The 27958-nt window shown below is 40.3% G+C and overlaps 1 protein-coding gene across 1 annotated transcript in view; it reads right to left on the reverse strand.

Annotated features, from left to right (window-relative positions):
- Positions 1-23997, reverse strand: part of RPT1A (regulatory particle triple-A 1A) — a 45991-nt gene extending 21994 nt beyond the window's left edge. The window contains exons 1-3 of the mRNA XM_087692689.1: positions 23768-23997; positions 23590-23671; positions 12017-12108 (exon numbers count right to left, since the gene is read on the reverse strand). Coding sequence (XP_087548815.1) covers positions 12017-12108; positions 23590-23671; positions 23768-23851 — 258 coding nt within the window. The 5' untranslated portion in view covers positions 23852-23997. The remainder of the gene's footprint in view (positions 1-12016; positions 12109-23589; positions 23672-23767) is intronic.
- Between the last annotated feature and the right edge of the window lie 3961 nt (positions 23998-27958).

Here is a 27958-nt window from a genome sequence, read left to right on the forward strand (position 1 = left end):
TTAATGTCAATCTAAGGGTCAACAAATATTGAGGATCACTCCAAGTTGCAAATGGCCCAACCAATCTAATTATGGATGGACACATTTAATTTTGGGTAGGGTCAGAATAGCTGAAATTCATTTTCAAAACTATCTAATTCTAAAAATTAACTTAATAGCTGAATAATGCTGAAAATTGGGATGAGAACGCTACCACTTGATAAAAATACCCATGCAAACTCAGAAAACGTTTTTGGGGCTGGGTATCAACTGTGCAGTTAGTTTGGAGCTGGTAGGAGCGAGACAAAGAGAGGACAGCTCGTCATTCTACCTATGCAAAAATTAGCATTTGCTACAAGCAACAGCCATCTTGGGCTGGGGCCTTTAGGAGGCAAGCAATAACAAAGAGACATCTTCTAGGGGCTGATGACAGCATTGTTAATCATGTGACAGCATTTATGAGGGGTCAAGATAGCGAGCAACTGCATTAATTGCAAAATTGACAGGCCAACAATCAATTATGGGTGTTTCATCACTACGAAATTTTGAATTATCTCTCATCTCAACATTCTCCCGCCTTCTCCAGCTTGTGCTCTTCAACCATTCTCAGTATTTCTCAACCATTTGGAGCAAACCTTAGTTAGATTTGGCGAACAACAAAAGGATTTCTACTGTAAACCCTAAATTTCTGTAGAAATTAGGATTTGGCAGTCACCTTAGGACCCATGCCATGAGTAGAAGGCATTGTATATTGAAATCAACACCTGCAATCTGTGGTATTGCCAAGGATTTCAGATGCCAGCCCTTCAATTGTAAATTTGGGGCAATGGAATCATTGGTGAATAATTCTTAAACTTCACCAAGTACCTTCTGGAACCTCACCCCTGATCTTCCTCTCTTTGTGTGCCAAAATCTACTCCGATAACAGTATTTCATTGAGTTATTCAACTCCCAGCTGAATTTCAGCAAATCCATCCTCTGGCACATCTCCATGAAAAGGTCTAAGCAAGCTCATATGAAAGGCATTGTGTATCCGCCAGTGTGGAGGCAATTTCAGTCTATAGCATGCATCACTGATCCTCTCCAACACTTGAAATGGCCCAAAGTATCTCATAGACAGCTTTGGATACAATCTCTTTGCCCTTCATCTTTTTCAACCGTGTCTTTTCAAATCGCAGCAATACATAATCGCCCTCTACAAAGTGCAAAGCACCCCTATGACAATCAGCTACTCTCTTTTGCTTATCCTATGATCTTTGAAGCGCATACTTAACCTTCTGATAAGCTGCATCCATACTTTCCACATAGCGATCAGCCTCAATGATCTTATCTTTTGTGTGCAAAATAGGAGGTACTTTCTTACCACCCTCTACCACCTTAAAAGAAGCCTTACCAATGGAACTGTGCACTGTGTTGTTGTATGCAAACTCAATCAACGGCAAATATTGATCCCACTGTGCTTTGTGATCTAATACATAGCACTTCAAAAGATCTAACACTGTGGAATTTAACTTCTCAAACTAACTATCAGTTTGTGGATGGAAGGATGAAGAGAATTTCAACATTGTGCCCATGTTCTCAAACAATCCTTTTCAGCTTGCAGTTTATTAGGACAATTGGATGCCATATGTCCTTGTTGTTCCCAAATATAGCATCTATTTGCAGCCATAAGCTCCGTACGTCGTGCATCACTTTTCCCACTCTTTCTCTACTATCTGTTCCTCTTTCCAGCCCTATTTTCAGATCTGCCTTGATTTTTAGCTTTATTTTCAAATTTACCCTTTTTCTCAGTCTTTGCCTCTTTGACATGTGACTTGGCATCATCATCGTGGAATCCTGCATCCTTTCCACACAGCAATGTGTCTACTATAGTAGCAATTTCTATAAGCTAAGACATGTTGGAAACAGTGGACTTAATGCAAAAATCCCGAATACCCTTTGGCAAACCACAAATATACTTCTCCACCTGCTCATGGAGGGGTACTATGCGATAAGAAGTAACTGGCAGCAATGCATCCCAAAACCTCTCATTATACTGATCCAAGTTCTTGCAGCCTTTGGAATTCAACTAATTCTAAGCTGTCATAATGTCTACTTCAAAGGTACTTGCTAACCAATTTGAAGCAAACATTTGCTTGAACTGGACCCAAGTGGTAGGTGACTTCCCTTGAATAAGAAGTGTAGACCACCACTACAATGCATTTCCCTTAAAAAATGTGGTTGCCTTGCGTATCTTAGATACCTCTGTGAAGTTGCCTCCAAAATAGTCTACATCAAACTGCTGAATAAAAACAAGTACTTTCAGCCTATCTTGTGCACCTCTAAAAGGCTCAAACTTCATGCTTTTTGCCACCTTCATCATAGTCCTTCGGCAAACTTATGGCAGTCAAGTTATCATAAATGGGTTACTACAAAAAGGGCGCATTGGCTGTATTTGCATAAAAACCAATACTATCTGAAGCACCTACATGACCAGCACTAAATCTTTGTGCTCCAACAGTCCTTGGGGATGCCAATACATATCCATATGGCCTGTTTTGTGCCCCAAGCATCATACCTATGCTGCCATACATGGGATTAGGCATTCCACTTGCATTACCAAATACATTGGGTGTTGTGAGCCATACATTCCCGTATACAATGCCTGTCCAACCATAGTATGAAAAATGGTACCACCACCAAAGTATCCTTGCTGTCCCATGCTTGTATTTTCATAATTGCCTTGTTGTGCATATTCCCATGAATAGGCACTACCAAGTTGGTCATGCATTTGCACTTTCTGCCCCACGGATACCAATTGTTTGTGCTCATCAAGCATTTTGGGCTCTTCTAAAGAAGGCTTAGGCATTTCCTTCGCTTCTTGTGGTTGTCCCGAAGCTATAGAATATATCTTCTTCTCTTTATCTTTGTTATCCTTCTTTGGGGCATTCAAGAATCGCGAGTAAACTGGGGATCCTTTGCCAATTCAATAAAAAGATTTGTTGTTTTATGCATTTGATCCTTGAGGCTATCATCAAATACTTCAGCCCCTTGCTAGTCATCAGCCTCTTTATGCATTGAAGTGCCAACATTTGGGTCATTTCCCACATTTTCAACATGCTGTCCATGCTAACAACCATGCCCAACTTCAGTCATTGTATTTCCCCCTTCACCACATGATTGACCAAGGAGTGATGCATCCTCTACACTTGATCCTGTATCGCCATGTGAAGACATGCTTGCTGTAATTCACCGCTGAGAACAATTTCAACAATAATGCAATAGTCCCAAATTGCAATCAAGTACCATGAGCCCCCCAATTCAAAGGATTTGATGATACCTCGGCAATGGAACCAGGAAATCAATCTTCCTTTCGAGGATGGGTGGTAAATCCTTGATTACAACTTAATTACAGTAGCAAACAATAAATGCAAATCTGAAAATACAAATTTACCTACTGATCTTGGACAATGCACACCCAATTGGCCCCAAAATTGGTTCCCCCTTTCGGTATTTCTTTAGCTTTATTGAAAAAGAAGTTGATTTACAATGGGATTCTCATGATCCCCTTCGCAATCCAAACTCCCCTTGCTGTCCAAAGTAACCAGCAAGTCTTCAATCTGTTTTGCCCCTTGATTCGAGCACTTAATTGGCCTTCACCCACTTCATACACGATGGAAATGTCCCAAATTCAATGGCTGCCTAGTCCTCCACCTGAATTTAGCTAAAATTCACCTTCAGCCCTAAAAAATCCAAGTATTGGAGCTTCCAATTTTTTGCACACTTCTCGAGGCTATTGCTAAACCCTAATTTCTGTTGTAAAGGGTTTGTAGCAGAGAAATTTGCAATTTCTCAACCTCCAAGGGTCCAAATGTTGCTTCAGAGCAAGACCGTAAAATGGCTCAAAGATGAGAGAGAAAGCTGTAGAGAGAGAAAATTTAGAGTTTTGTCACGGTATGACTGAAAATCAGTCAAATGCAGCTGTTGCCTTGCCACAACAGCATTAAATGTTGTCGTCTGCAACTGAGACATCCAAATCAGCTACCACCTTGTAACTGGTTGCAATCGCCCAGCTGTGGAGGGTCCAAATCTGCAATCGCCTCCTCAAAACTCACTCGTGGCTGGCTGCAAAGGCTGAAAATAGGCTAGGCATGGTTGCTCACAGCTCTCCCACCTTTGCTACAGCAAGAATCATTTTTCCTCTTCTTCAGCCTTCTACCAACTTGTATGGGCAAGTTTGCCAAGTGGCAGCCTTCCCAAATGGTTTTTCCGACATTATCCATCATTAAATATTAATTTTGTCTTTAATTACTGAAAATTAATCTAATAATTACTTCGATGCACATAAAAATAATTTGACTGGCCAATAATTAAATTTGCTAGGCATCATCCACTCCTGAGTGTCTCTGTGTTATCTTTGGCCGTTAGATCGGTATTAGGTACCATTGAACGCTACATCTCTAATGTCACCAACTAACACTTGTGGCAAAATGAATGACCTAGGCCAAAAATTGACACCAAATACCACCAAGTATCTATGTAACATAACTTATAGCAACTTTTGCCTTTGACATCCCGTGATTTTCTCGAGTCCAGTTGCACCTCACATGTGCAACATTTACTCAATCATGTGATTAAAAACTAATCCGCATGTTAAGTGAGATTTCAAAATTATATCGGGCCTCATGACATCAAGGACATGTAGGACCTCAGAAATGGAGCTCGATGAACAATCAAACAATAGAGACAAGGCGCCAACACCACTAATAAGCACCGAAGAAATGTCATTAGCAATAATGGGATTCTTTGACAGATCGAAAACTTGTAATCAATCACCTTAGGGATTCATAAGACTCGATGCACCACTGGCAACTTGCCAAGGTTGCTCTAAAGAAGGAACAATCAAAGAAGGCTCCTCCACTTGATAAATGTATAGAGACATTGATTGAGTGGAAATAGCTGGTGATGAAGTAGAGGTAGATAAAAACTCCGATGTAGATTCACTTGTCACTCCGAATGAAGGTGAGGGTATACCCTCCAACACTTCTCCTTAGTGTACGAGGCCTTCCCACAATGAGGACACGTGGGATATCCTATACGTTTTCCCACAAAAGCTATATCAAAGTCGAAAGAGGATTCTAACTTCTTTCTGTTTCCTTTCTTTGGCTTGCCTTGTCTTGTAACTATAGAGAAATCCGCATAAGCACGGCCATGTGCATGAGCTTTGCAAGAATTTGGCTCACTGTGATGTGCATCCTCCTCGAGCACCAATGGGGCTAGCTCCTTCCAAGTGGGCTTCGCCCGACTAGGAGAAGGGAGAAGACTGGTATAGAATACATTGTATATCGGTGATGGAAGATGTGAGAGAAGTGTCACAACTAGGTCCTCTGAAGAAATGTCTATACAAAGGAATGAAAGCTTATCCTGAATCTTCTCCATCTTGTGTATGTGATCTCTCATTGTAGGGAAAGCTATTAGAGCTTCAACTCAAGATATAATTGATGCCGAAATGTATGGGTCCGAAAGAGAGATGTCAATCTCCTCCAAATCTCTATAGTAGTGCGGATACATCGAACATGCATGGGCACTGAATTTGTACAACTCAATAAGAGAAAAAAACGAGCTTTGGTATTCGATCGATCCCGTAAAGCTACCAAATTTGCGGTCACACCATCATGATGAGCCATAGTAGGTCGGGTTATAGGGACTGTAACAAAATCCCAAAGGTCATAGTCGTCAAGGAGGCAATCCATGTGGTACAACTGTAGAGGACAGTTTGTCCCAACCAACATGTTGAATGCCGAGAGAGGGGATAGGACTAGAACCAGCTTAGGAGATGCCATCAATGACAGTCGAGGACTAGAAGCCTCGAAAGAATATAATGGGAAAGAGTAATAAGATAGTGGTCGATTTGAATGATCCCGAACCACATAATCCCCCATAGCATACACATTGGCCATAGACGTTCTTCAATAAAGTACCTATAAGAAAACAAGAGATGTTGCCATTGGAATAAAGGCGACCAATAAGAGGTGTCTATGGGATAATTAGGGTCCGTTGGGCCACGGTACAGAAAAAGACTAATTGGAGCAAGATAGACGAGGAGTATCTGATGCTGAAGGGAATACAATGTTGGGTAGAGAGAGGGAGCAGTAAGTGCAGAGGACAGCAAGTCTTTGACTTGTAAACAGAGCTTGGTCAAGGGCTAGGAGTGCTCGAAAATCGAGTATCTGCAATAAACACAGATCTATCCCGGATGCTAGCTTGCAATGGAGGCCGCTCAAATGAATATGATGTCACCTAGGTCAAAAGAGTTTGTCTAAATATGAAACACAACAAAACTACTCACCTGTCTAGTCAAGAAGTTGCTGCCCAAGCCTGAAATAGGCTGCCCATTTCTGTAATACATCTACCTGGTTCGAATGATGTCCGCCTAACATAGACAAAAGGTCGCTCAACTGAGAAATGAACGCAAATGTGACAGTAGTGCAACCGCCTGAAAACATGCCACCTAGGCTGTGTTGATGCTGCCCACGTATGAAGAGTGGCTGCCCTGCTGAAAACACAAGCTTGGCTGCTCGATGCCACCCAAGCTACTGTAATGCCTCCCAACACTAAATAATGGCTGCCCCACCTAGAAAAAAGCGCCCTCGTGCAAAACACAAAATGTTGATGCTAAACGCAGCCTATTATGGGCTGGAAATAGGCTGTCGTAAATTGTTGAATGTCAGACACAAGGATTGCAACACGTGTGGATGGCGTCCGATCGCGGACAGCATGCCCCTCTTCGAGATCTCCAGCTCCTACGCGTGGCTCCGATGCCATGTGAGAGTGCGCAATGAAAAGAGGAAAGTGAATACAGAGAAAAGACTCAAACTTCACTATTTTTTCACCCTCATTATAGTTCTTTGTTGCCCCTTTGGGTGTTAAGTTGTCATCCACTGGCTACTTCAAAAAGGATGCATTTGTTGAACTTATATCAAAACCAACACCAAATGGAGCATTTGTATGACCAGCACTCATTCCTTGATCCCCATAGACATTCAGGGATACAAATGCATTACCAAACATGCTACTTTGTGCCCTAGGCATCAAGCCAATGCTGCCATACATAGGATTTTGCACATTTCCAGCCTTACCCAAACAAATTGGGCCCTGTAAGTATCCAAGCTGCCCTATCATAGCATGCATACATGGCTGTCCAAAATCCATTGGATTGGCACCTACTTGATGGCCTTGCATTTGCATTCCTCGTCCCGTGGGTACCAATTGTTTTGCTTCATTAGCGTCTTTGGGAGCTTTAAGTGAAGGCTTTGGCATTACCTTCGGTACACCTTTACTGTCTAGAAGGTGTGAAAGATGACTTCTTATTGCCCTTGCTGTCCTTTAGAATATTTAAAAATCAGGTGAATTGAGGATCCTTTGCCAATTTAACAACGAGATTTGTATCCAAGCTGCCCCATCATAGCATACATGCATGGTTGTCCAAAATCCATTGGATTGGCACTTCCTTAATAGCCTTGCATTTGCATTCCTTGTCCCGTAGGTACCAATTGTTTTGCTTCTTAGCATCTTTGGGAGCTTCAAATGAAGACTTCGACATTACCTTTGGTGCACCTTTACTATCTGAAAGATGTGAAAGATGACTTCTTCTTATTGCCCTTGCTGTCCTTTAGATTATTTCAAAATCAAGTGAATTGAGGATCCTTTGTCAATTTAGTAAAGAGATTTGTTGTTGTCCTCATTGGATTCTTGAATTGGTCATCAAATTCCTCTTCACTTTGTTGTCCATGGTCTAAGCCTTGTCCAAGATCAAGCATTATATTTTCTTCTTCCTCATGTGATCGTCTATACTAACTCCTGAGAGGCATCATCATTGCTTGATTCCAAATGGATGGAGGAGGATCACTTGGCAAACCATCCTCAGTTGTTGCAGCTTTACCTTGATGCTTTCTAGTTAGAGCTGACTTTAGTTCGGGCTCAATCATGTTCAGCAGAGCAGAGGTCCAAAGTATTACCTAATGCTTGTAAGGCAACTAGCACCTCCGCTCCTCAGTAATGGACAGCTCTAGAAGTAGTGGATCTCGAATATATTCTCCATACATTCAAGGTACTGTAGCTAAACAATATGTTTGCCAAGAGATCACTATTCAGTGTACAAGTCGCTATGTTTGGTATGCAAATCGGTATGGTTTTCACTCCATCTCTAAAACTGTACATTTGCATCCGTTATGCACGGTGTGTAATCAATTATACTTGGTATGCATTGGTTATGCTTGGTGTAGCATCAGTTAATGATCATCAAGGGCTGATTATATCGAATGTTAGTTTTCAGCATATGATCATTAATATTCAATGGTATTCAGCTGGTTTTGTCAACACCAACATGTCTTATGATGTCATTGATATTTCAGCCATGGTTTATGCTTGGTTTTCGCTATACTATGGTTTGGTTTTGCCAAATGAGTTGAGCTCATGAGAAATGGACATGTCACATGCTAATCTGGCAATGTTTTTTAGATTCTTTGTGAGTCTTATATTATGTTACGTTATGTTATGTAAGCTCGTAATTTTCAACATATATTGGACATATGGAATGGTTGAACAGCAGTGCGCAATGTTGTGTTGACTATGATACCCTATGAAATTTCCATTGTAGTACTTTGCTTTTAATGCATTTGGCAGTACAATCGAGGACGATTGCAAGGATTTCAAGGGGGAGGGCTATCACGAGGACATGTAATTTTGAAACCTCAATTCACATGTGGATTAATTTTTATCACATGTAACCGGCCTATGACTCACATAAAGCAGTAGTTCCTTCAATTAACACCTGGTCTTTCACACACACACACAAACAGAGACCTCACTCCCTCGCTCAACACTAGATTGGCCCCGAAAATCAACGCCCCTCTCGGTATTTCTTTATCAATTCAAAGATGGAAAGTTACAAAAATGAAATGTTCCAAAATACATAACCTATGAATAGTTGGTTTTCATCTTTTCTGAGTAAATCCTAGCTTCATAAGGACAGTACAACATGACATAACAACATCCCTTTTAGGAAAGCATTTTCTATGACCATAACTCAATAATTCATGTGCAGAATTGCAGCCTGCAATACTCTGTAATTACTGTTCTTACTGTCCAACATATCCAAAACAAAATCCTTTTTAGGTAAGCATTTTCCATGACCATAACTCAATAATTCATGTGCAAAATTACAATCTGTCGTACTCTATATTTATTGTTCTTACTGTCCACATATCCAAAACAAAATCCCTTTTAGGAAAGCATCATTCCAGCAATAAAACAGTCCCACAAACAGCACTAAATCAAAGCTGAAAAACCATGTTCCTGTGTGGCATGGTCTTCACTTTTTTAGTTCCTGCATTGGAGAAGCCAACAACTGCCCCTGAACCTGGACAGTGAGGCTCTTGCCTCAACAGAAGTGCAAAGAAAACAGAGAATTGTACCTTCAATGGTAGCAGCCCATCATGCGAAGCATTTTCTCTGAGAATAGAGAGAGTCGACCACATGGAACAAGCTCTACCTCCGTATATGAGTCAGAGACGAAGAAGTACTCTCCATAGATGATAAACTTGCAGCAATCTGCCCTCAACTCCTCCAAAACTTCATTCTCAAATCTGCCCCTTATGCCTATTAAGGTTTTTTTTAATGCTCTCTCTCTCTCTCTTTTGGGAATTTGTGCCACATGGCATACATGTAACAATTTTCCCGTTTAAACCTTCTGGTCTAAAATTCTCCATGATCGGTGCAAAATTTGACCTCGCCACAGACCAGGGAATTAATCCTCGTGCAGAAACGAAGATAATGACGCGAACAGATTCTGGGATCCAAAAATAGTAACTCCCTAATTTTAAGGATGGTGACCCCTGCATTCCTTAAGTTGTTCTGAGAAACTTTTATCATTGCAACCACATCAAAAAGTGTAATGTGGCTCAATTATTGTGACTTTTATTCCGTGAGCACTCTCACATGTGCATCTTCTATCTTGACCAGACTCATTGTCTCGCACCATCTCCAATGGCTAAGCACACAGTCCCAAACCACTGGCATTCTATTCTTCAATGCCCATTCAAGATGAAACCGGTCCTAAGGCTCAAACAAACCATTAGTCCAATTTGTCCCAATGGCTACCTCTTCTAGCTATGCAAAGATCTCGGCTTAATACGAGAGAACTTTGGGGGTAAAAAGTAACAACTAAAGAAAAATAAAATAAAATATTTATGTAAGTAAATAAGGAAAGCAACTGCAAAAAGTATCACCACCTGGTGACATTTAATATGAGCTCCAAGATCCTCAATAAGTTGAAATCCTTGCAATGTCTTCAATCTTGGAGTCCATTCAGCTTCAAAATGATGATAGAGAAGCCTTGGAGGTCGGAAAGATCCAAAGACTGAAGAAATTTAAGCTTCCAAGCCTGTGGCTATGACTGCCCTGTTGTGTTTTAGGGTTTTCAACAAAGGGGATGAAAATAAAGGCTTCAATTCTTGTTGAAACTTGCTGAAGGAACTTGCTCTGAGTATCCCAATGATAAGCAACCAAATCTGGAAGAGATGAGCTACAGAAGAAGGACGAGATTAAAGCAAGAAAATCAGCATAATTTGCGGCACAAATTTCGGACAGTTTGTTGATCCCATCACTACATAAATTGCCTAACAACGGTGCTCAATCTATTGTAGAAGATATGAGGAATCATTGCCCCATGGTTTGGCTGAGAGAAACGGTCAATGGAGAATAAGCTTGAAGGATTTCTTGACAGCCACCATTGAAGCTTCTTGGAAGAGAGAGAAAGAGAAGCTCCACTTGAAAAGTAACCACACTTTAACTTCCATTTGACCTACTTACCTCCAGATTCCATGAAAAGTTTATGACGACCTGCTATTTTAGCCTTTCACCGCCATATCTGCCCTTGAAGATCATCAAATATAGTCTCCTACTAACTATAGATGATTTGCAAACCTCTGCTACTCATTGTCTATGTCAAGTTCCTATAGTACTTGTCTGAAATTGGTTATTGTGAAAAATTGGACTGAAATAGAAGAAAAAATGTATCAAAGACCAATGCTCTGATACCACTTGTCAAGAAATAAACTAGAGAGAGAGAAAGAGGAGAGAGAAGACTACAGAAGAGAGAGAAGTGCAAAAGAGAGAAAGAGAGACAAGGAGCGAGAAAGACTAGAAAATGTGAGAGAAAGACAAGAAAGAGAATGAAGCCATTGAAGCTAAGAGCATGGTGAAGAGAAGGACAGTGATGTATTAACGTATCAAAATATCAAAAAAATTACATATCCTCTCCTTTTATACCAATGTCAATGTGACATGGCATCAATATTATTTACACACTAAATCCCTATTCTTCCCAACTTCTTACACTCCCAAAGGCAAATAGCTCTACAGCTGTGTAATACCGTTCCAACACTTTCTAAGCAGTTTTGCAACTAATTTCAGCATGCTCAGATTCAAGACCTTTCAAAGAGATCTGCTGCGTCAAATTTTGCCAGATCAGGTCCTTTTAGCAAGATCCAGTATCAAGCAGATTGGTCTGCTTGTATCATCAGGAAATCTCAAATGTTTACATTCAAAGCTGGTACTCTAGTTCTAGACTGGTGAGAGTAGTCAGAGACAAGGGCAAAAGCACTCCAGATCTATGAACAATTGGACTGATCCTTTAAAAATGATGAACAAATACAGAAAGGGGGGCCAAGCTTTGGGACCAATATGTCTTGGGTACTGTTGTAGAGGCATCATAGCTCTACTTTTTGTTTTGTTTTCATATTGTTGAATTTTTTTGTTTACGATTAAGTGCTTGCTAAGCAGATTCACTGCCCTGTGGTTCACCAAAGGTTGGTTTCAGTTCCTCTTGACACATATATCTTTTAGTCAGGAGGTGTTAGTCAAAATAAATGGAAGAAACAGATCATGGAAACTATCTTGATTTTGCATTTCCCCTATGTTTTTTTAACAGAACCACAAAAACCATATTAGAATAACATGTGGCACCAAGCATGATGCAGCATGCTGACAGTACTACCTGCAATGGTTGTTCTTCTTGCATCATCTGCTTGTCAGAAACAAGATCCCATTGACTAGGAGCAGCCAAACCTGTATCGGACTCCTTGATACCTATCGAAAAAGTAAATCAATTAAAGCCAGATAAAGCAGGAAATAAACAAATGCATTCATGTATACACTTGTGACTATGCATCTGCACCACCACCGTTATACCCATCTATGACATTTTGACCAGCAACAAGAACTAAGAGGATGCAGACATACAGTATAAAACATCTGCCAAGTCATGTACAGTGAGTCCCAACCCATATACTTTTACAAAAGACAGTAGCAACATATCACAATGGTTTATATAGAATTGAAATCAAACAAATCATGGTATATAGAATTGAATCAAACAAATCATGGTCTAAAGATTAACAGATTTTCCAACTAAATGCCAGAGTAACATATTTCTTGAAGTAAGATGACAATGCACTCCATTTGAATCGTGTGTATATGGATTCAGTTTTTCAAAGGGTCATATGGTATTTGGTCAAGTGCATTGTGCCAATGGGAAGAAAAAACAATTGATTTTGATATCAAAATTTGTCAGTGCATAAAAAATAATCATGGCTAGCACATTCATCGCCATTCTCCACTAGCCTAAAAGACACAACCTCGTCTATTTATCCAGCTTGCCAACCAAAAAACTACGGCTCTTAAAATCCTTATAACTCCCTATAAGTTCAAGTAGTATAGAAAGAACATCCATCATTGACACAAGTTGCTTGCAAAAGCCATGTGATAAAAATCCAAAGATATGCATTGGCACTTCGCATTCAAAACTCGCATTGCATGAAGTAACTAGCAATCCACCATCTTATTTAAGGCAGAAGCATCTATAAGAGAAAATCGTAAGAGTGGCAATGGAAACAATCATAAGGGAATAGAAAAAGAGCATAAAGGGCCCCGGGATAGTTGCCAAGGGTTTCTAAAACCGGGTTCATAGGTTTCATACAAGTTTCCTAAAACATTTGAAACAAAGTTTCATTCAAGATTGAAGAAAACTATTATGAGACTTTATAAGTATAAAATCGTACATGCATCATGGTCTATTATCCATGGCAATTTTAGCTTTAAATATAGAAGCCGCCATTAATATGTACATGCATCATAGACAACAACTCAAAAAAATTTCTTGCAATCAATTCAATGTCCATGTCAGTGTGTCAAATGAATCCATGACAAATGTTGATTACAAAAGTTCAAACACATTGTTTGGGGTATGGCGTTCTTGGAAATTTAAAACAAATACATAAGTTTTCAAAGCACCCAAGTATGAAATGAGTTTCCTAACCTTATAAATTTCTTGGCAACTATGGGGCCCTATGTGGGGGCAGAGGGGTTTTTTTGGGGGAGGGGGGGGAGGTGGGGAGGTTTTGTTTTTAGAGAATGAAAGGGAAATGGTTTGACAAGCCATGTGCTAAAACCTATCAATCTTGATGAAGAAATGAAGATTCAAAGTCATATGACAAAATCTTAGAGATGTAGTGCCCATCTTAATCATACAAATAATAAAAATGGCTGATCCCACCATAAATCAAGTTGACCTAATTAGAAATGCATATTGCATGGCTAGATCAGCCAAGAAATTTGTAAAGAAACCCAAAACAAACACACAAATATATCTCAAACCAGTAAACTAGTTAGTTTGCCATCCTCAATCGAACAACTCCCAGAGAGCTGCTGCTAGTCACTATTGTGCAGTAGTGGAAGTGTCTAGTGCTACTAAGCTTGATTATGACTGCCGCTACTTAAAACTAGATCACTAAAGAAACTTCCCCACTAGGCTGCAAAGGGGAAGTGAAGAATACGATCTTAATCATGGTTTGCCAATAATATCGATACTAGCTCCCTCTTAAAAACAAAGTTAAGTCTATCTTAGAAAGCATAATATTGATCGCAACTATAGCTTAAGGCCCCACACAATTCGAATCTAAAAAGTGAGAAGCTAGTTAAATATCGAGAGGTAAAATCTCTTTTAAGAAGGAGAGTTGCAAACAAAAGCTTGTTGATATAAAGCACGCTTTACAGCTGATTAGCATCTTTAAACAGCCCCAAAACTCGCTTAATTAATGAAAAGCGCAAAAGTGGTGCTTGGTTCAAGAGAGTTTCAATGAAACCCCAAAACCCTAATTTTTTGGGGCACCCTTCAACACCTATAAATAGACAAGCTGCCCACCATTCAGCCACACTCCTCTCGTGCAACTTTCAGCCATCAGCCTTCATCTATGTGGTGGTCCAACCTTCGTGACTACTACCACACCCTCCACAACTCCTCAATGCCTGCCGTCTTCATCCATTGTTGCCAACCATTGTCTGGTGCCCCAAACTTAGCTGCGTTCTGTGGAAAATCTGAGTTGGAAGCATGAGAGAGTGTGCACAAGAGGGAGAGAGAAAGCTCAAGTACAAGAAGAAAATCTTGCTTAGTAAGTTGTTCAAAAGTACAACTAATACACTCTCCTCAACTATGAGAGTGACCTGTAGGCAGTTTATATAGCCTCTAGAGAAGTTAGATTTAGGGTTTCCCCTTGCTCCCCTGTCCTCCAATTCATTTACACCTAGCTATCCTTATCCTCTCCAATATAAGGAGAGTTCACATGCTTACTTCTCAACACCCCCCTCAATGCCACGTAGCATTGGATAAAGTATGATAAGATGCCCCCCCTTAATCCACAATGAGATGCCATTATAAATCAGGCTATAAAGGATGGTTATAGGTAAAGAGTGTTACAAGACTCAAAAGAGTCGATCGTCGTGGATTGGGAGGCAAAGTTGGCCTCCAATTCCTTAGATACTTTTGGAACACTAGGACACTTACTAGTGATATGCCCAGTCCTTTTGCATTTATTGCACTTCACTTTGTCAAGATATTTCTTCCAACAATTGCTTACAGTATACCCTTTTTTATGACAGGAGCACTTTGTAGAAGCTATATGGACTAACACTTGCCACGAGAAGTAAATGCTGAAGTACCTTTGTTATGGTTCCTCCTCTTCATCCAGGTATGACTGGATGTTACTTGCCAAGGTTGGGTTCGGGATATTAGTAAGGGTAGTAACAAGGGTTGGAAAGACCTTCTATGGCAATGGCATCTTCATCATGAATTGGTGCTTGAACAGAGGCCAGTTGTGCCGGCATCTTCATCATGAATTGGTGCTTGAACGGAGGCCAGCTGTGCCATGAGCCCCTTCATATGTGAAATAAACTTGCTTATATCTTCTCACTGTTTATACTCCAAATGGCATCTTCATCATGAATTGGTGCTTGAACAGAGGCCAGCTCTTCCATGAGCCCCTTCATATGTAAAATAAACTTGCTTAGATCTTCTCCCTGTTTATACTCCAAGCTAAAAAACTCAATCTTTAGAAAAATCTTGGAGTTCTTCCCTGTAGCGCCATAGAGCCTTTCAAGCTCATCCCACTTCTCCTTGGCAGTGGAGAGTTGGTCAATATAATGAATTAAAGATTCATCCGAATGAAGCATGATGATGGCCTAAGCTCTTTCATCATCTTCTACATCAAGGGGATTGGATGGGTTAATAACTTTGGTCCCTTTTATGAAGGGCCAATAGCCTCGTTCCATCATTTTATATTTTACCAAGACTTGCCAAGGATGGAAATCTTTTCCATTGAACTTGCAAATTTGAGGCCTTACATCTACATAGGCCATGGCCATTATAGGAAGGTCTTACCTATTGCCTTAGGCAATGGCAGTGTCTAGTCCTTTACAAGTGGACAAGTACGAACCAAATAGCAAAATTAATAGCCCTACAAATAATAACCAACTTTAAAGCTGTAAAAATGAAAAAGGTTGAAAATCATACATATGTAATATCTCAAGATAAGATTTTGGTGATCTTGTTCTTCGAACAACCCTTGATTTAAGTGTTATTGTTTTTCTAGGTTTCAATGAGGTAAACTCTGACTGGACTTCAGGCTCCTCCCCTCCTTGCCGTTTAATATACGAGCATTTGGTTGAGCAAGGTCAATTAATGACCTCAACACTTGATGAAGAGTTTGAGGAGATTTCAATCATATTAATATTCATAGGGCAATAGTACTAATGTCACTAAATGCCTTTTCACTGCTTAGAAGTGTTAGCAGAGTATTTGTCAGCTCATGTGTGAGTCTGAGCTTGATCTGGGCTGGGCATTTTTATTAGGTATTTTAGGTATTTTTCTAGTGTGGCATTTTATGCCAGTGGAGCATTTTATGCACCAGTCGGCCAGCTTTAATGCTGTCCGACCAGCATTATTGCTCCCCACTTTTTCAGCCTATTTATACTCAGTGGCTCCTCCTCAGTCAGTCACTTCATCTTCACCATCTGCAGACTCTGTGGAGAGAGGAGCCAGTGCCAGTGCCCACGCAGCCAGTGACTCACTGTTGTATGCGACTGTCTCATGTTCAGATATATGGATTCCATTTCCCGTGCATACATCTGAGTTCTCATCTGTATCGTGTTCTTTTCTTTTCTCTTTTTGTCTTGTGTTTCAGCAGTTTATTTCAGCACATGTTTATGCTTCCACCGCTGCTCCACTTCTGACATGGTATCAGTTTTCAGGATTTGTGTTTCTGCTGTGTTTTCTTGCTGATTTCAGGACTGTTTTGTACCCCTGCTGATCAGACGACTGCTGTCGCAGCCAGGCGACCTGTTTTGGGGCTGTTTTCAGCCTGCGTTTTTTGCAGTCTTGCCATCGCCTGCTACCTCCGCACCCTCTGCTGCCTACGCACCCTCTGCTGCCTGCGTTTTTCATCTGCAACTGCTGGCGACAGTTTACTACCTGTTTTCTCCAGTTTACAACCTGCGTTTTGCTGATTCAGCATCTCTCGTGGCTGGGTGGCTGTTCCTTCAGGCCGTTTTCTCTGTTTTTGGCAGTTTTTAACTGATTTTTTGACTTTCTGCAGCAGCTTTTGTCTTCTATTGATCAGATTTTGGGTTATATTGCATGTGAACTCTCATTTTCTACAGTCTGTGCTTGTGTTTTGGCTGTGTTTCCTCTCTCAATTCCATCTCTTCTCTACTTCTCTTGTTATCCTCTCCATATGGCTCCTCCGTGCACTTCCACTGATGATAAGTTACATGGACCTGATTATCTCACATGGAGTGCTGTCATGAAAGCTTGGTTAGTGCAGAAGTGGTTATGGTACATCGTCTGTGGAGCTATTCCTCGACCTCTCCGTCCTTTTCTTCTTCCTGAAGATTTTGATGAGGACAACCATGCGACATCCTTGAGATTACAGGGGCGGCTTCTGGCACATTATGGAGGTGAGGCTTATGTAGCTTCAGAGAGGGGTGACGGGAAGAAGTCGAAGGCCCAGTGTTACCACTGTGGCAAGAAGGGACATTTGCGGAAGGACTGCAAGAAGTTAGCGGCTTCCAGGAAGAAGGAGCAGAAGACGAAGCTGGATGCTGACTCTACCGATGAGTCCTCTCCTTCATCAGACTCCGACTCCGATCCTCTGACCAAGGTGAAGTCCAAGGCGCGGAAGGGATCCTCTTCTTCGTATTGCGGGAAGGGCTTGGTGGCCCCTTCCTCGGCTGCTTTCTAGTGGTGGTGATGAGGTCATCCCTCACGACTCTCTTGTGCCAGAGAGGGAGTGTGAGCGGGTGTTCAAATGGGGCAGCCGCGCCTCATCTATACTTTTATACAGGTGCACAAGTTCCAGAGAGGGACGTCCCTGACGCATCGACTTCAGTCTGGCGGAATCCAATCCTGGAGCTGGGATTGACATCCAGGTTCATGCTGAGCTGGTTATCTGACAGAGAGCGGGAGGCTTTCGTCTGGAGCTCACATGAGGGGACACTTTGGCGGTCTGGCCAAAGGCGGGGAATCCATGGTCACCTATGTTCAGAGGCATTTTTGACAGGATGGGCTTGTATGCTACTGCGAGACATTGGTGATGGACACAGAGACATGCTATGATCTTCTCTATTTTCAGGTGTTTGGTACGATCGACATCGACATCAGGTTTTCTCCGAGGCACCTTGGTGGTGGCTTGATCACCCACTGCTTGGGTATCCATGGTTGTACTTGGTGATTCTATGTTGTATAGTTTCTGATCCCTTTTCATTGTACTATTGTATTGTATTAGATCACTCATGATCTGAGAGAGGGTGTTAGCAAAGTATTTGTCAGCTCATGTGTGAGTCTGAGCTTGATCTGGGCTGGGCATTTTTATTAGGTATTTTAGGTATTTTTCTAGTGTGGCATTTTATGCCAGTGGAGCATTTTATGCACCAGTCAGCCAGCTTTAATGCTGTCCGACCAGCATTATTGCTCCCCACTTTTTCAGCCTATTTATACTCAGTGACTCCTCCTCAGTCAGTCACTTCATCTTCACCATCTGCAGACTCTGTGGAGAGAGGAGCCAATGCCAGTGCCCACGCAGCCAGTGACTCACTGTTGTATGCGACTGTCTCGTGTTCAGATATATGGATTCCATTTCCCGTGCATACATCTGAGTTCTCATCTGTATCGTGTTCTTTTCTTTTCTCTTTTTGTCTTGTGTTTCAGCAGTTTATTTCAGCACATGTTTATGCTTCCACCGCTGCTCCACTTCTGACAAGAAGCACTCATCTCAAGATTGAGATGTTTAGGTATTACCTTGTTGAGCTTAGTGAGACACTTGACTTATTACCGATATTGAAGTCACGCTTCTCAGTGAACTTATGATGTCCCCCAAGTGTTGGAGCTACTCACAGACCAAGAACACACTTCAAAGCATATGCTTCAGTGGTTAAAATCATTGTTAATGATTACAAATTGAAGAAATTGAAAAAAATAGGAAGCTTGAAGCTTATTGGCTATGGCTACCAGAAACCCATAGTTAGGATTTTGCTCACAGCAACCAGCAAAGAAGGAATTTCTTCAAACCCTCTCAGAGGGAGATGGCTCCCTGGAGGGGCTAATAAAGCCCCATGATAGCCCCCAAGATTGCGTCGTCGTCAACGAGCACCAGGCTATGGAACATCACGCTATAAAAATTGCGCCAATTTCTGCGTTGCTCCAATGTTGCCCTCCACGTAGCCTAATCCCGGCCTTTGATGTGCCACATTGGATTGCCCCAAGTTGAGGAGAATATCTCCAAAAGAAATCAGGAACTAAAATGCTCTCCTTTGTTCTCCCCAAGTCTTCCAACAGAGGTGGGTCAAGCTGTGGCTATGGTGGTCAAGAGGCAAGAGGTAAAAGTTGAAAGCTCATGTGCACTTAATGATGTAAGGAAGCTGAGGGAAGCTAAAGGATCAAAAATGGCTCTGATACCATGTGGAAAATCAAAGTTGGAAGCATGAGAGAGTGTGCAAAAGAGGGAGAGAGAGAGCTCAAGTACAAGAAGATCTTGCTTAGTAAGTTGTTCAAAAGTATAGCTAGTACACTCTCGTCAACTATGAGAGTGACCTTTAGGCAGTTTATATAGCCTCTGGAGATGTTAGGGTTAGGGTTTTCCCTTGCTCCCCTATCTTCCAGTTCATTTACACCTAGCTACCCTTATCCTCTCCAGTATAAGGAGAGTTCACACACTTATTTCTCAACACGTTCAATATCCCCGTCATCGCCAAACCCTCCTGCTGCTTGCATTCAAACTCTACAATCCCACGCGTCAGGTGGCAGCCCTCCACTCCTCCAAGTGACCTTTTGGAGCTTACATTTGGCCCTCCCCTTTGCAAGTGACAACTCGTTGTGGTCTTCCTCCTCCACGCAGCAACTCTATTGTTGCATTTACAGCTTTTTGTTACTACCCTTTGCACAAGCATCATCCATGCTGTCATCTATGTCTTCTGATTCCCTGGTGATCAGCATTCAGTGTTTTCTTGTCTTCCACACTCCGACTAGTGGTCACAACAATTGGGATTTGTCTCTAATGGACGTTATTCTCCAACGCATCATTGCTCTACCCTTGGGTATTCTACACACTCTTACATTCATTTACAACATTCATTCACTTCAAAGTTTCTTCTCTCTGCGTTTGTCTCTGTGTTTGAGTTTTGAGTTGTGTGTTTTGCATATTGCATTTAGGGTTTAAGTTTTATTTATCATATCTAAGCCTATGTTTCAATCTTGGTCGTGCACGCTTTGTTTCCTCCGTGCAAAACCTAGAATATATTCATAAAGATGTGCTATCAAGTGCTATAAGTGCCATAGAAACCCCATGCATCGATTTCAGGCCTAGCATTTTGGTTAACAAATTGTATTGTATTATCTCTTGTCATAACAATATAACTCACAATGATCAAATAACTACAGCATACTAAGAATCACATCTACAAGAGGATGATCTCACCATTGACCTTACTAGTAGTAACAATGGTACCGCAACACCTTAACTTTTGACAAACACTTTAGACCAATAAAGTAGAATAGCGCAATAGGTTGGAGTTAGTCAAAGGAGACTTTGAAAGGGGCAGGATAGCTAGAACAAAAGTCTCACCAACTATGGCCTAAATGATAGCCTTCTCCTCTTGATTCCACAATGAGGCATCAGGGCCAACCTCCTTCATGTGACACTTCTAGCCAAACATCTAGCATTGTCCTACCTTCTTACAAGCCTCAAGTTTATCTAGAGTCAAGGGGTGAATCTCAAATCACCACTATTTGGAAGTCCACATGAACTTCCTCTTCTCTTGAGGATAATATTATTAAAAACCTTCTAATAAGACTTCTATAAGACACCAAAGCCAAATGTTGAATGAGTCACCTCCATAGTTTTGTCCAATATTGTATAAGACATCAAACAAGGGGTCTTATTTGCTTTTCAGGTCCCTTCATACCTAGGTTCACGATCTGACACTATGGCAATGCTACATACATAAAGGTGAAACTTTAAAAACTTATTACATTCATTTAATGATCTTGTATGGCAAATGTTACACTAACATCCACTAGCAATATATACATAGCTGTGAATGCCTCTAGAAGTGTTATCTAAAGATCTAGTCATGACTCAAGGTTAACAATGTAGATAACCACAATGGGCCATAATCCTACAAAAAGAACTCTACTAGAGAAAGCTACAATGAAAACAACTTTCTTATTATGAATAACGAACAATCCATCTCACATATGCACAAATGTGCATCACAGAATTGTAAAGGCTTAACACAAACCATTAGAATATATGAAATAACAAATAATATACACATCACCCTGTGGAAGCCAAAGGCAAGCCGATATGTTCACTGTTGAACATAGAGGAGCGAGAATGCCAACTAACAAGGCAAAGAACCCTAAAGAAACACCAAGTTACCTTAGAATAGTGGTAGGAGGAATGAGCATGAAAGAGGGCAAAGAACCCTGAAGAAACACCAAGATAGCCTAGAATTATGGTAGGAGGAAGGAGTATGAAAGAGGATAAGGAAGAATCCACCTAGAATCCTACACTCCCATCCAATGCTAATGAAAATGATTTATGACATAAGCAAAAAGGGGCGAACAAGAAAAGAATCAATTCCCAAAGAGAAAAGATATATAGTCATCTTATTGGACTAGCCCTACTAAGCTAGACACATCATTTGTAAGAGGTCCCCAGCTCCTAACAAAAAAACCTAATGGCTGGGTTTTTTTTCTCTGCAAGCGTTGAAAGCTTGATATAGAAAGAAGTCAACCCAAAACTCTTATTCTACGAGGTAAAATTCAAGCTAACAAAGCATGTCAAGCACCAGGGTGCAAATAGAAGATGTGCATAATGAGAGGACTGAAACTCCAAGGTTAAGACTGAATCTACAGTAAAATAATAAGAAGAAATCATAGGCTTAGAGGAAAAAGCAGGTGGGAGACATTTGAGAGTCAATCCAGAAAGTGATGCGCTGCTGCCCGGGGCAGAAACACAATAGTGCTGACCTGCTTTGAGGCTGTCCAGCAACGTGTGCAGGGTTACAGACAAGACTGAGATAGGCATAAAGTGAACATCACAAATGAAACTGTCTAGGGCCTGCAGAAAGGCAGCAAGTGCCAGACAAGTGTCTGTCAGGAAACACAGGAGTCAGGGGAGCTGCCACTTGCATTTGCTGCAAGAATAAACTTTTGCATTCCCGCTACATAGGTAAAATTCTGGCGTCTGTAAACAGTGGAAAATCCAATGCATCTAGCAGAATGGTTTGCCCAGCCTCTCTTAATGTCACCCAACCTCAAATTGCTCAAAACAGAACACCAGCCACAAGTATAAAAAACACAGTTTGTGTAAAAGTCATACTAGCCATCACTCTGAAAATGCTGCCATCAACACATGAAAAGTGCTAAATCAATGCATCTTCACTGAGTCAACATTCAAGTCTACTTTTATTACTGACAAGTATGAAAGAAATGAAAGTTCAGACTTATGCCTAGCATGCATTTAAAAATGACTTCACATCAGGAATTCTGGTCAAAAAGTGCTGTGAAAACACCACCAAGTGCTAGCTACAATAAGACATAGAAGAATCCTTATATTAACCTTTTCTAAACAGAGAAGACAATCAAAATGTTTAATATCCACAGATGATGGGACCTACTTGAGAGTAGGTGCAAGCAAAAGGTAGGTACATCTTTCAAGACAAAATCTCATACAAAACTTGAAGGGAGACGAATTGGATATTATTATGTAACTAATGTTTACTTGGATAAAGTTTCTACTCGCTACAAAGAAGCTATATGCTGATAAACTTTCCAAAATTGACCCTGGCTTAACTCTTTCTTGCTAGAGCCCTAAACACATAAAGCTTTTATGAGGGAACCATCCAACTTGGCCATCTTAATCAAATGACCACCAGGTTTCGTCCAACTGCCACTTTCAACCCCCAAGGACCAATATCGGTTTCAACCTATCCATCTCCAAATTGATCCAACCTGACCCAAGTGACCAATCTCAAATGACTCAAATCTTCTAGAAACAACACAATACTTTCTATAATGTTATAAATTGATATTTGATAGCATACAACATGAATCAATGTTGCAGCTATGTATATAGCACTCCACTCAAATCCAAGATCCACTACACACACAAGGGTCATCTAAAATATTGGACATCTAACAAACAAATGGTGCAGTGATTGAGGCCCAAATAAATAATGCAGACAAAAATATGCCCAGCCAGTCTATTTAGCGTGCTAAATCTCCCAACGAGACCCTTACAATCATTGTACAGAAAATACTTTCTCAAAGTTGGCCTGCTACCATCTGGCACATAGTAACCAAGTTTTTCAAATTGTATCCTTTAGGTTCTGTGCATGTAACTTGTGTACATTTTCGATGGCCAACTATTCCATCTGTAGTATGGACCTAAGAGTTTGCGTCCTCAGCTTTGTTAGTTTAGCACAGTTTTGTTTGCATCTTCAGCTTGTATATTTAACACAGTTTGCCTCAATCTTCGTCTTGTTGGTTTAACACAGTTTACAAGCTAGGGTACTAAATTTCCAATGTCCTCGATCACACAGAATTACGGGCTTGAACTGACAACCTGTCCGAAAAAACCGAGTAAAAATGCGAGTTTAACCAGCTAGGACGTTACATTTGCAAGGTTTGAGTCCAGATTTTGCCCTAACTATGGGATGCCAAAAAGGATAGCCACTCACCGCACAGATCGTTCACCTTTTTGGCCATCTCCTTGATTTCTTTCTCCACCTTCTTGATAGGCGTGGCATACGGTCCCAGGCCCTGCGTGCAGAAGCACAGAAGTCACAAGATGCGAGAAAGGAGAAGAAGGAAACCACGCCTGCGAAACGGCAGAGAGAAGGAGAGAAACATGCGCACATATGTTTTGAGCAGGGCGATGTCGTCCTCGTCGAGGGGCGGAGGGTTTTTCTCGTTCAGCTCGTCCTCGGGCTCGGGAGCCATCACACACACACACACACACTCTCTCTCTCTCTCTCTCTCTCTCTGTGCGCGCGCTTCAATCGACAGAACAGTGTGAGTCCCTAAGGTCAATAATGGGAAGAAGAGGAAGAAGGAGTGGGCTTTAAGCTTCTTTCACAACCAAGAAGAAGCTCTGGCAAATTTTTCCCCCATTTTGATCAAGGTACCATTTAATAAGGTGCCCTATCAGCCTTCAACTTCCCCCTAGGCTTATTATCGAAGAAAACCACCTTTTATATTTCTATAATATTTTCCAAAAATGCCTCAAATTCACAAACTAGGTCGATCTAATTCTCTCTCTATTGAGCCTTGTATCATTGTCATGCTCATCACAAGAGACTACCTTGCAATAAATGGTCGACTCTATGGTTTAGATTTTGGACTAGAATTTGCTAGATAATAGAGAAAAGAGAGAGAAAGGGAGTGCAAAGGAGAGAGAGAATTGCTGAGAGGAGAGAAAAAATACTAGAGAAGGATAGACGAAGGCGAGAAGAGGTGAGAGAAAGAAATGACAGCTATGAAAGCTGTGCAAAAAGCTAAAGAATGTAAAAGAGACTTTACATTATTGATCAATGGTATTACGTACAATAGTCTCTTACACCTTTTATACTTGTGTTAATGTGACAACAAGTATTATTAAGATAATGCTCTACTCTTACTTCATAACAATCCATCCCCATTCGGATGTTTTAATCCTTAAAAACAAAATATAGGGCTTATTATAATACAAACATAGCTGCAAACCTTCTAGGTAATATTTCATCTTAGGAGAAACCTTTGGAATCTTTTCGACGAATCCCTAAAAATTATCATTTTTATATAATTATTCAAAATCACACTTTTTTAAGTCAATAATTTTTTTTTATGATATGAAAAATGACTACACTTTTTGAAGAGTGTCATATTTATCATCTTGAAAAGTACATTGATTTTGAAAGAAAAAAAAAAGGGATTGTAAGAGAAGTATACAAATTTTATCCATCATGTAAAACTTCCTATTCACTATGAGACTCCATATACACATGTTGGTGAGATTTGAAAATGATTGCTAAATTAGACTAATTGAAAAAATGATAGAATTTTCAACAAGAAGAGGTTTCAAAAACAAGGATAAATTTCATTGTTATAAGGCATTTGCTCTTCTTCATCTTCCTCTTGTGTTACACCACGAGTATCACTAGCTTCTATCCATTTGCCTTTTGAGCTAAATGATGCATCCTCTTCTCTACTATCAACAAGAGAATTGCTTTCATCTAAATGTAGACCTTGCTTTTCCAAGATTTTGGCTCCGCTTCTAGTACATCTTCTTTCCCTAAGCTTATCATGATCAGCATCATCCGAAACTTTCTCTTTGAGAATTGCAATGGTTGACTTCCTAAGATGTCAATAGAAAAATAATATACTAGTATATCCACCTCATCAAGTTTCAATGTGCTTATGCATTAGCCAGACTCTGCTTGATTTGTTTTTGTGTGTGTGTGTGTGTGTTGGGGGGGGGGGGGGGGGGGGGGCATAGGCACGAGAGAGAGAGAGAGAAGGGGGGAGGAACAAGGTATGGCCTTCCTTTAGGAGTCTTGTAGTCACTATTGCCTTAATGGACTACCACTTAATCACAACTACATGCCTTCTATGGACTAGTCACATTAGTTCTAACACATATAAGGTTGATCACTCTTGTCATTAAATTGATTATTTCATGACAACATGTTGCAATTTAAAAATTGGACATCCATCTTATACTCTATGTATGCTTGTAGATAATGTTTTGTTGATGATATTTGATAGAATTTGAATGTTTAACTAACTAATACGTAGTGATCAAATTTGATGAGTGTATCCATTTTAATGAAGATGATCACATATAGACCACATTACCATTAGTCTCATGGAGACCTAAATTTTGAATCGTAAAATACCCATTAAATTGTTGCTTTCTCTTTTGTACAATGACAAACAAACATACCTCTGTATTAATACAGCTTCTATAATCTTTACGTTTGTATGCCTCAACTAAATGCTATTTGTATTCTATTAATGCATGTAGACGATCTAATCATAACAAGATCGGATAATCAGTTGTTTATTGTTGTCAAAGACTGGTTGAATCAAAAACTTTAGATGACTCGCTTGTGTATTCTTCATTTTTTCCTCGAGTTGGAAATTTGATAGCATTATTCGTTATGTTGGTTAGAATATCTCAACAAGCTATTGAATACTTATGGTATGATGAACTCTGTACCTCTTTTCTACCCTATGTTTGTAAATGTCTCATGAAACCTCTAACAACTTGTGGTTTTAGAAGGTTTAGATATTAACACCATTGTGACTTTTGACATGGTTAGTAATGGTAATTATTGCAAGACTACTTTGTTTAAAACAATGAGTATGTAACATATTTACCCATGCTTCATTTGAAATCATAAAAATGTAGTAGCTTTATGGTATCATCAAAAACAATTAATGAATGGGATTTTGTGTTCGTTTCAAAACATGTGTAAAATACTCATTTCAAAGTGTTTGTCTCTCGAACATAGATGCTCTTAGTATGCCTTGTAAGATCCCACCAAACTTATCTATACGAGTCTCCATTACTTGTTTTATGAGTGACTCCAAGGTCATTCATGGTGCCAAAAAGATAAATCTTGGTGGCTTGGATAGGAGTTGTTCTTGCATATCAATGGTTGGAACACAAGATAAGCCATATATGAACCTTGAGGCCATCAACTTTCTTTCAATAGCAAGCTACAACAAGAAAGGTGAGTTTTGGTGAATCTACTACAAACTCTTGGACTTTCTTGCCTTCATGGGATTGAGAGGAAAGGACTTATGTGGTTTGGAGCTAAAGCACGAGCTAGCTATGTGAGAGATAATCTTAAACCCTCCTTAAACCACAAAATAAGGAAACCTCTTTAACTAATAGAAGCGTGCCCAAGGTTAATTGTCTAAGGTGACGTCTATTATTGAGGGATCATTTAGAGCTTAATATACAATGCCTTGACTAGTTAACCATATCATCAATTGGTGCAATTTTATCAAAATTTCAAATTTCAAATTTCAAGATTTGAAGAGCTTAAAGGCATTCCCTGCATCTAGGGACTAAGGGGTGCACATTACAATCGATGGTGAACCCCCAAGTTTTATTTTAATCTCAATTTCAAGAATACAAACAGCTTCATCTTGACTAAGAGCAACCACCACTCTTGATTGGATGCTTTTAGGCCTTTAAAATCATCAACACACACTTTCTTTTGAGTTGGAAACACACTTTGAACCATCTATTAAACAAGCACCGCCTATAGTATCCACACCAAGAACATTGCTTGAAGTTTGAGCCCAAAAGAAAAGCCAAAAGCATCACCTTGACCATTTTTCTAATCACATCAACTACTTGAAGTTGGGCATCAAAAAGCTTGCTAAATTGGGTCTTATTGCTAGAAACTAGAAGGGGCACCCTTAGAGAACACAATCTAGACATTATTAGTCAAACAAAAGAATTCCAAGGTCGAATGGATTAGTCTAAGAACTTGAATATTGATCACCTTGACTGATTTTGCTTATCACCTTCGTGACTGATATGTTCACCCTATCTAGAACATTTCTAGTGCTTCACCTCTATTACATCACTTTGACTAACTATACATTGCATAAATCTAGTCAAGGATCCATTGCTTTGACTGACATGAAACCACTCAAGGTAGTCTTCACCTCGATCAACGCATTCATTACCAAAAGGAGCAATATTGTAAGATGGAGCTATGCCATAAATACGTAATCTATCCCAACATTCACATCAAAGAAGAGGGTTGCAGCCATCTTCACATGGCATGGACCACTATTGCAAAAGCTTTACCAATGGTTGGAGTTAGTTATGAGTTGTAATAAATGCTAGAGAAGAGTTAGTCTATTATTGTATTGACCTCTTTTTGCATGCTCTATTGCCTTGCTCCCCTTTTTCTCTTTCTTTTGGGTCTACATATTTAGAGGGTGAAGCTCTTCTAGGCAGGCTTGGATCTTTTAACAATGAGGATGGAATTCCAGGGACAAGTGTTGAGGCATCAAGTGCACCTATGGCTATGATGATGACTCTAG

The sequence above is a fragment of the Lygodium microphyllum genome, chromosome 14 (assembly GCF_053477565.2).
Source record: "Lygodium microphyllum isolate KBCC chromosome 14, Lygodium_microphyllum_v1.1.10, whole genome shotgun sequence".
Classification (NCBI taxonomy): domain Eukaryota; kingdom Viridiplantae; phylum Streptophyta; class Polypodiopsida; order Schizaeales; family Lygodiaceae; genus Lygodium; species Lygodium microphyllum.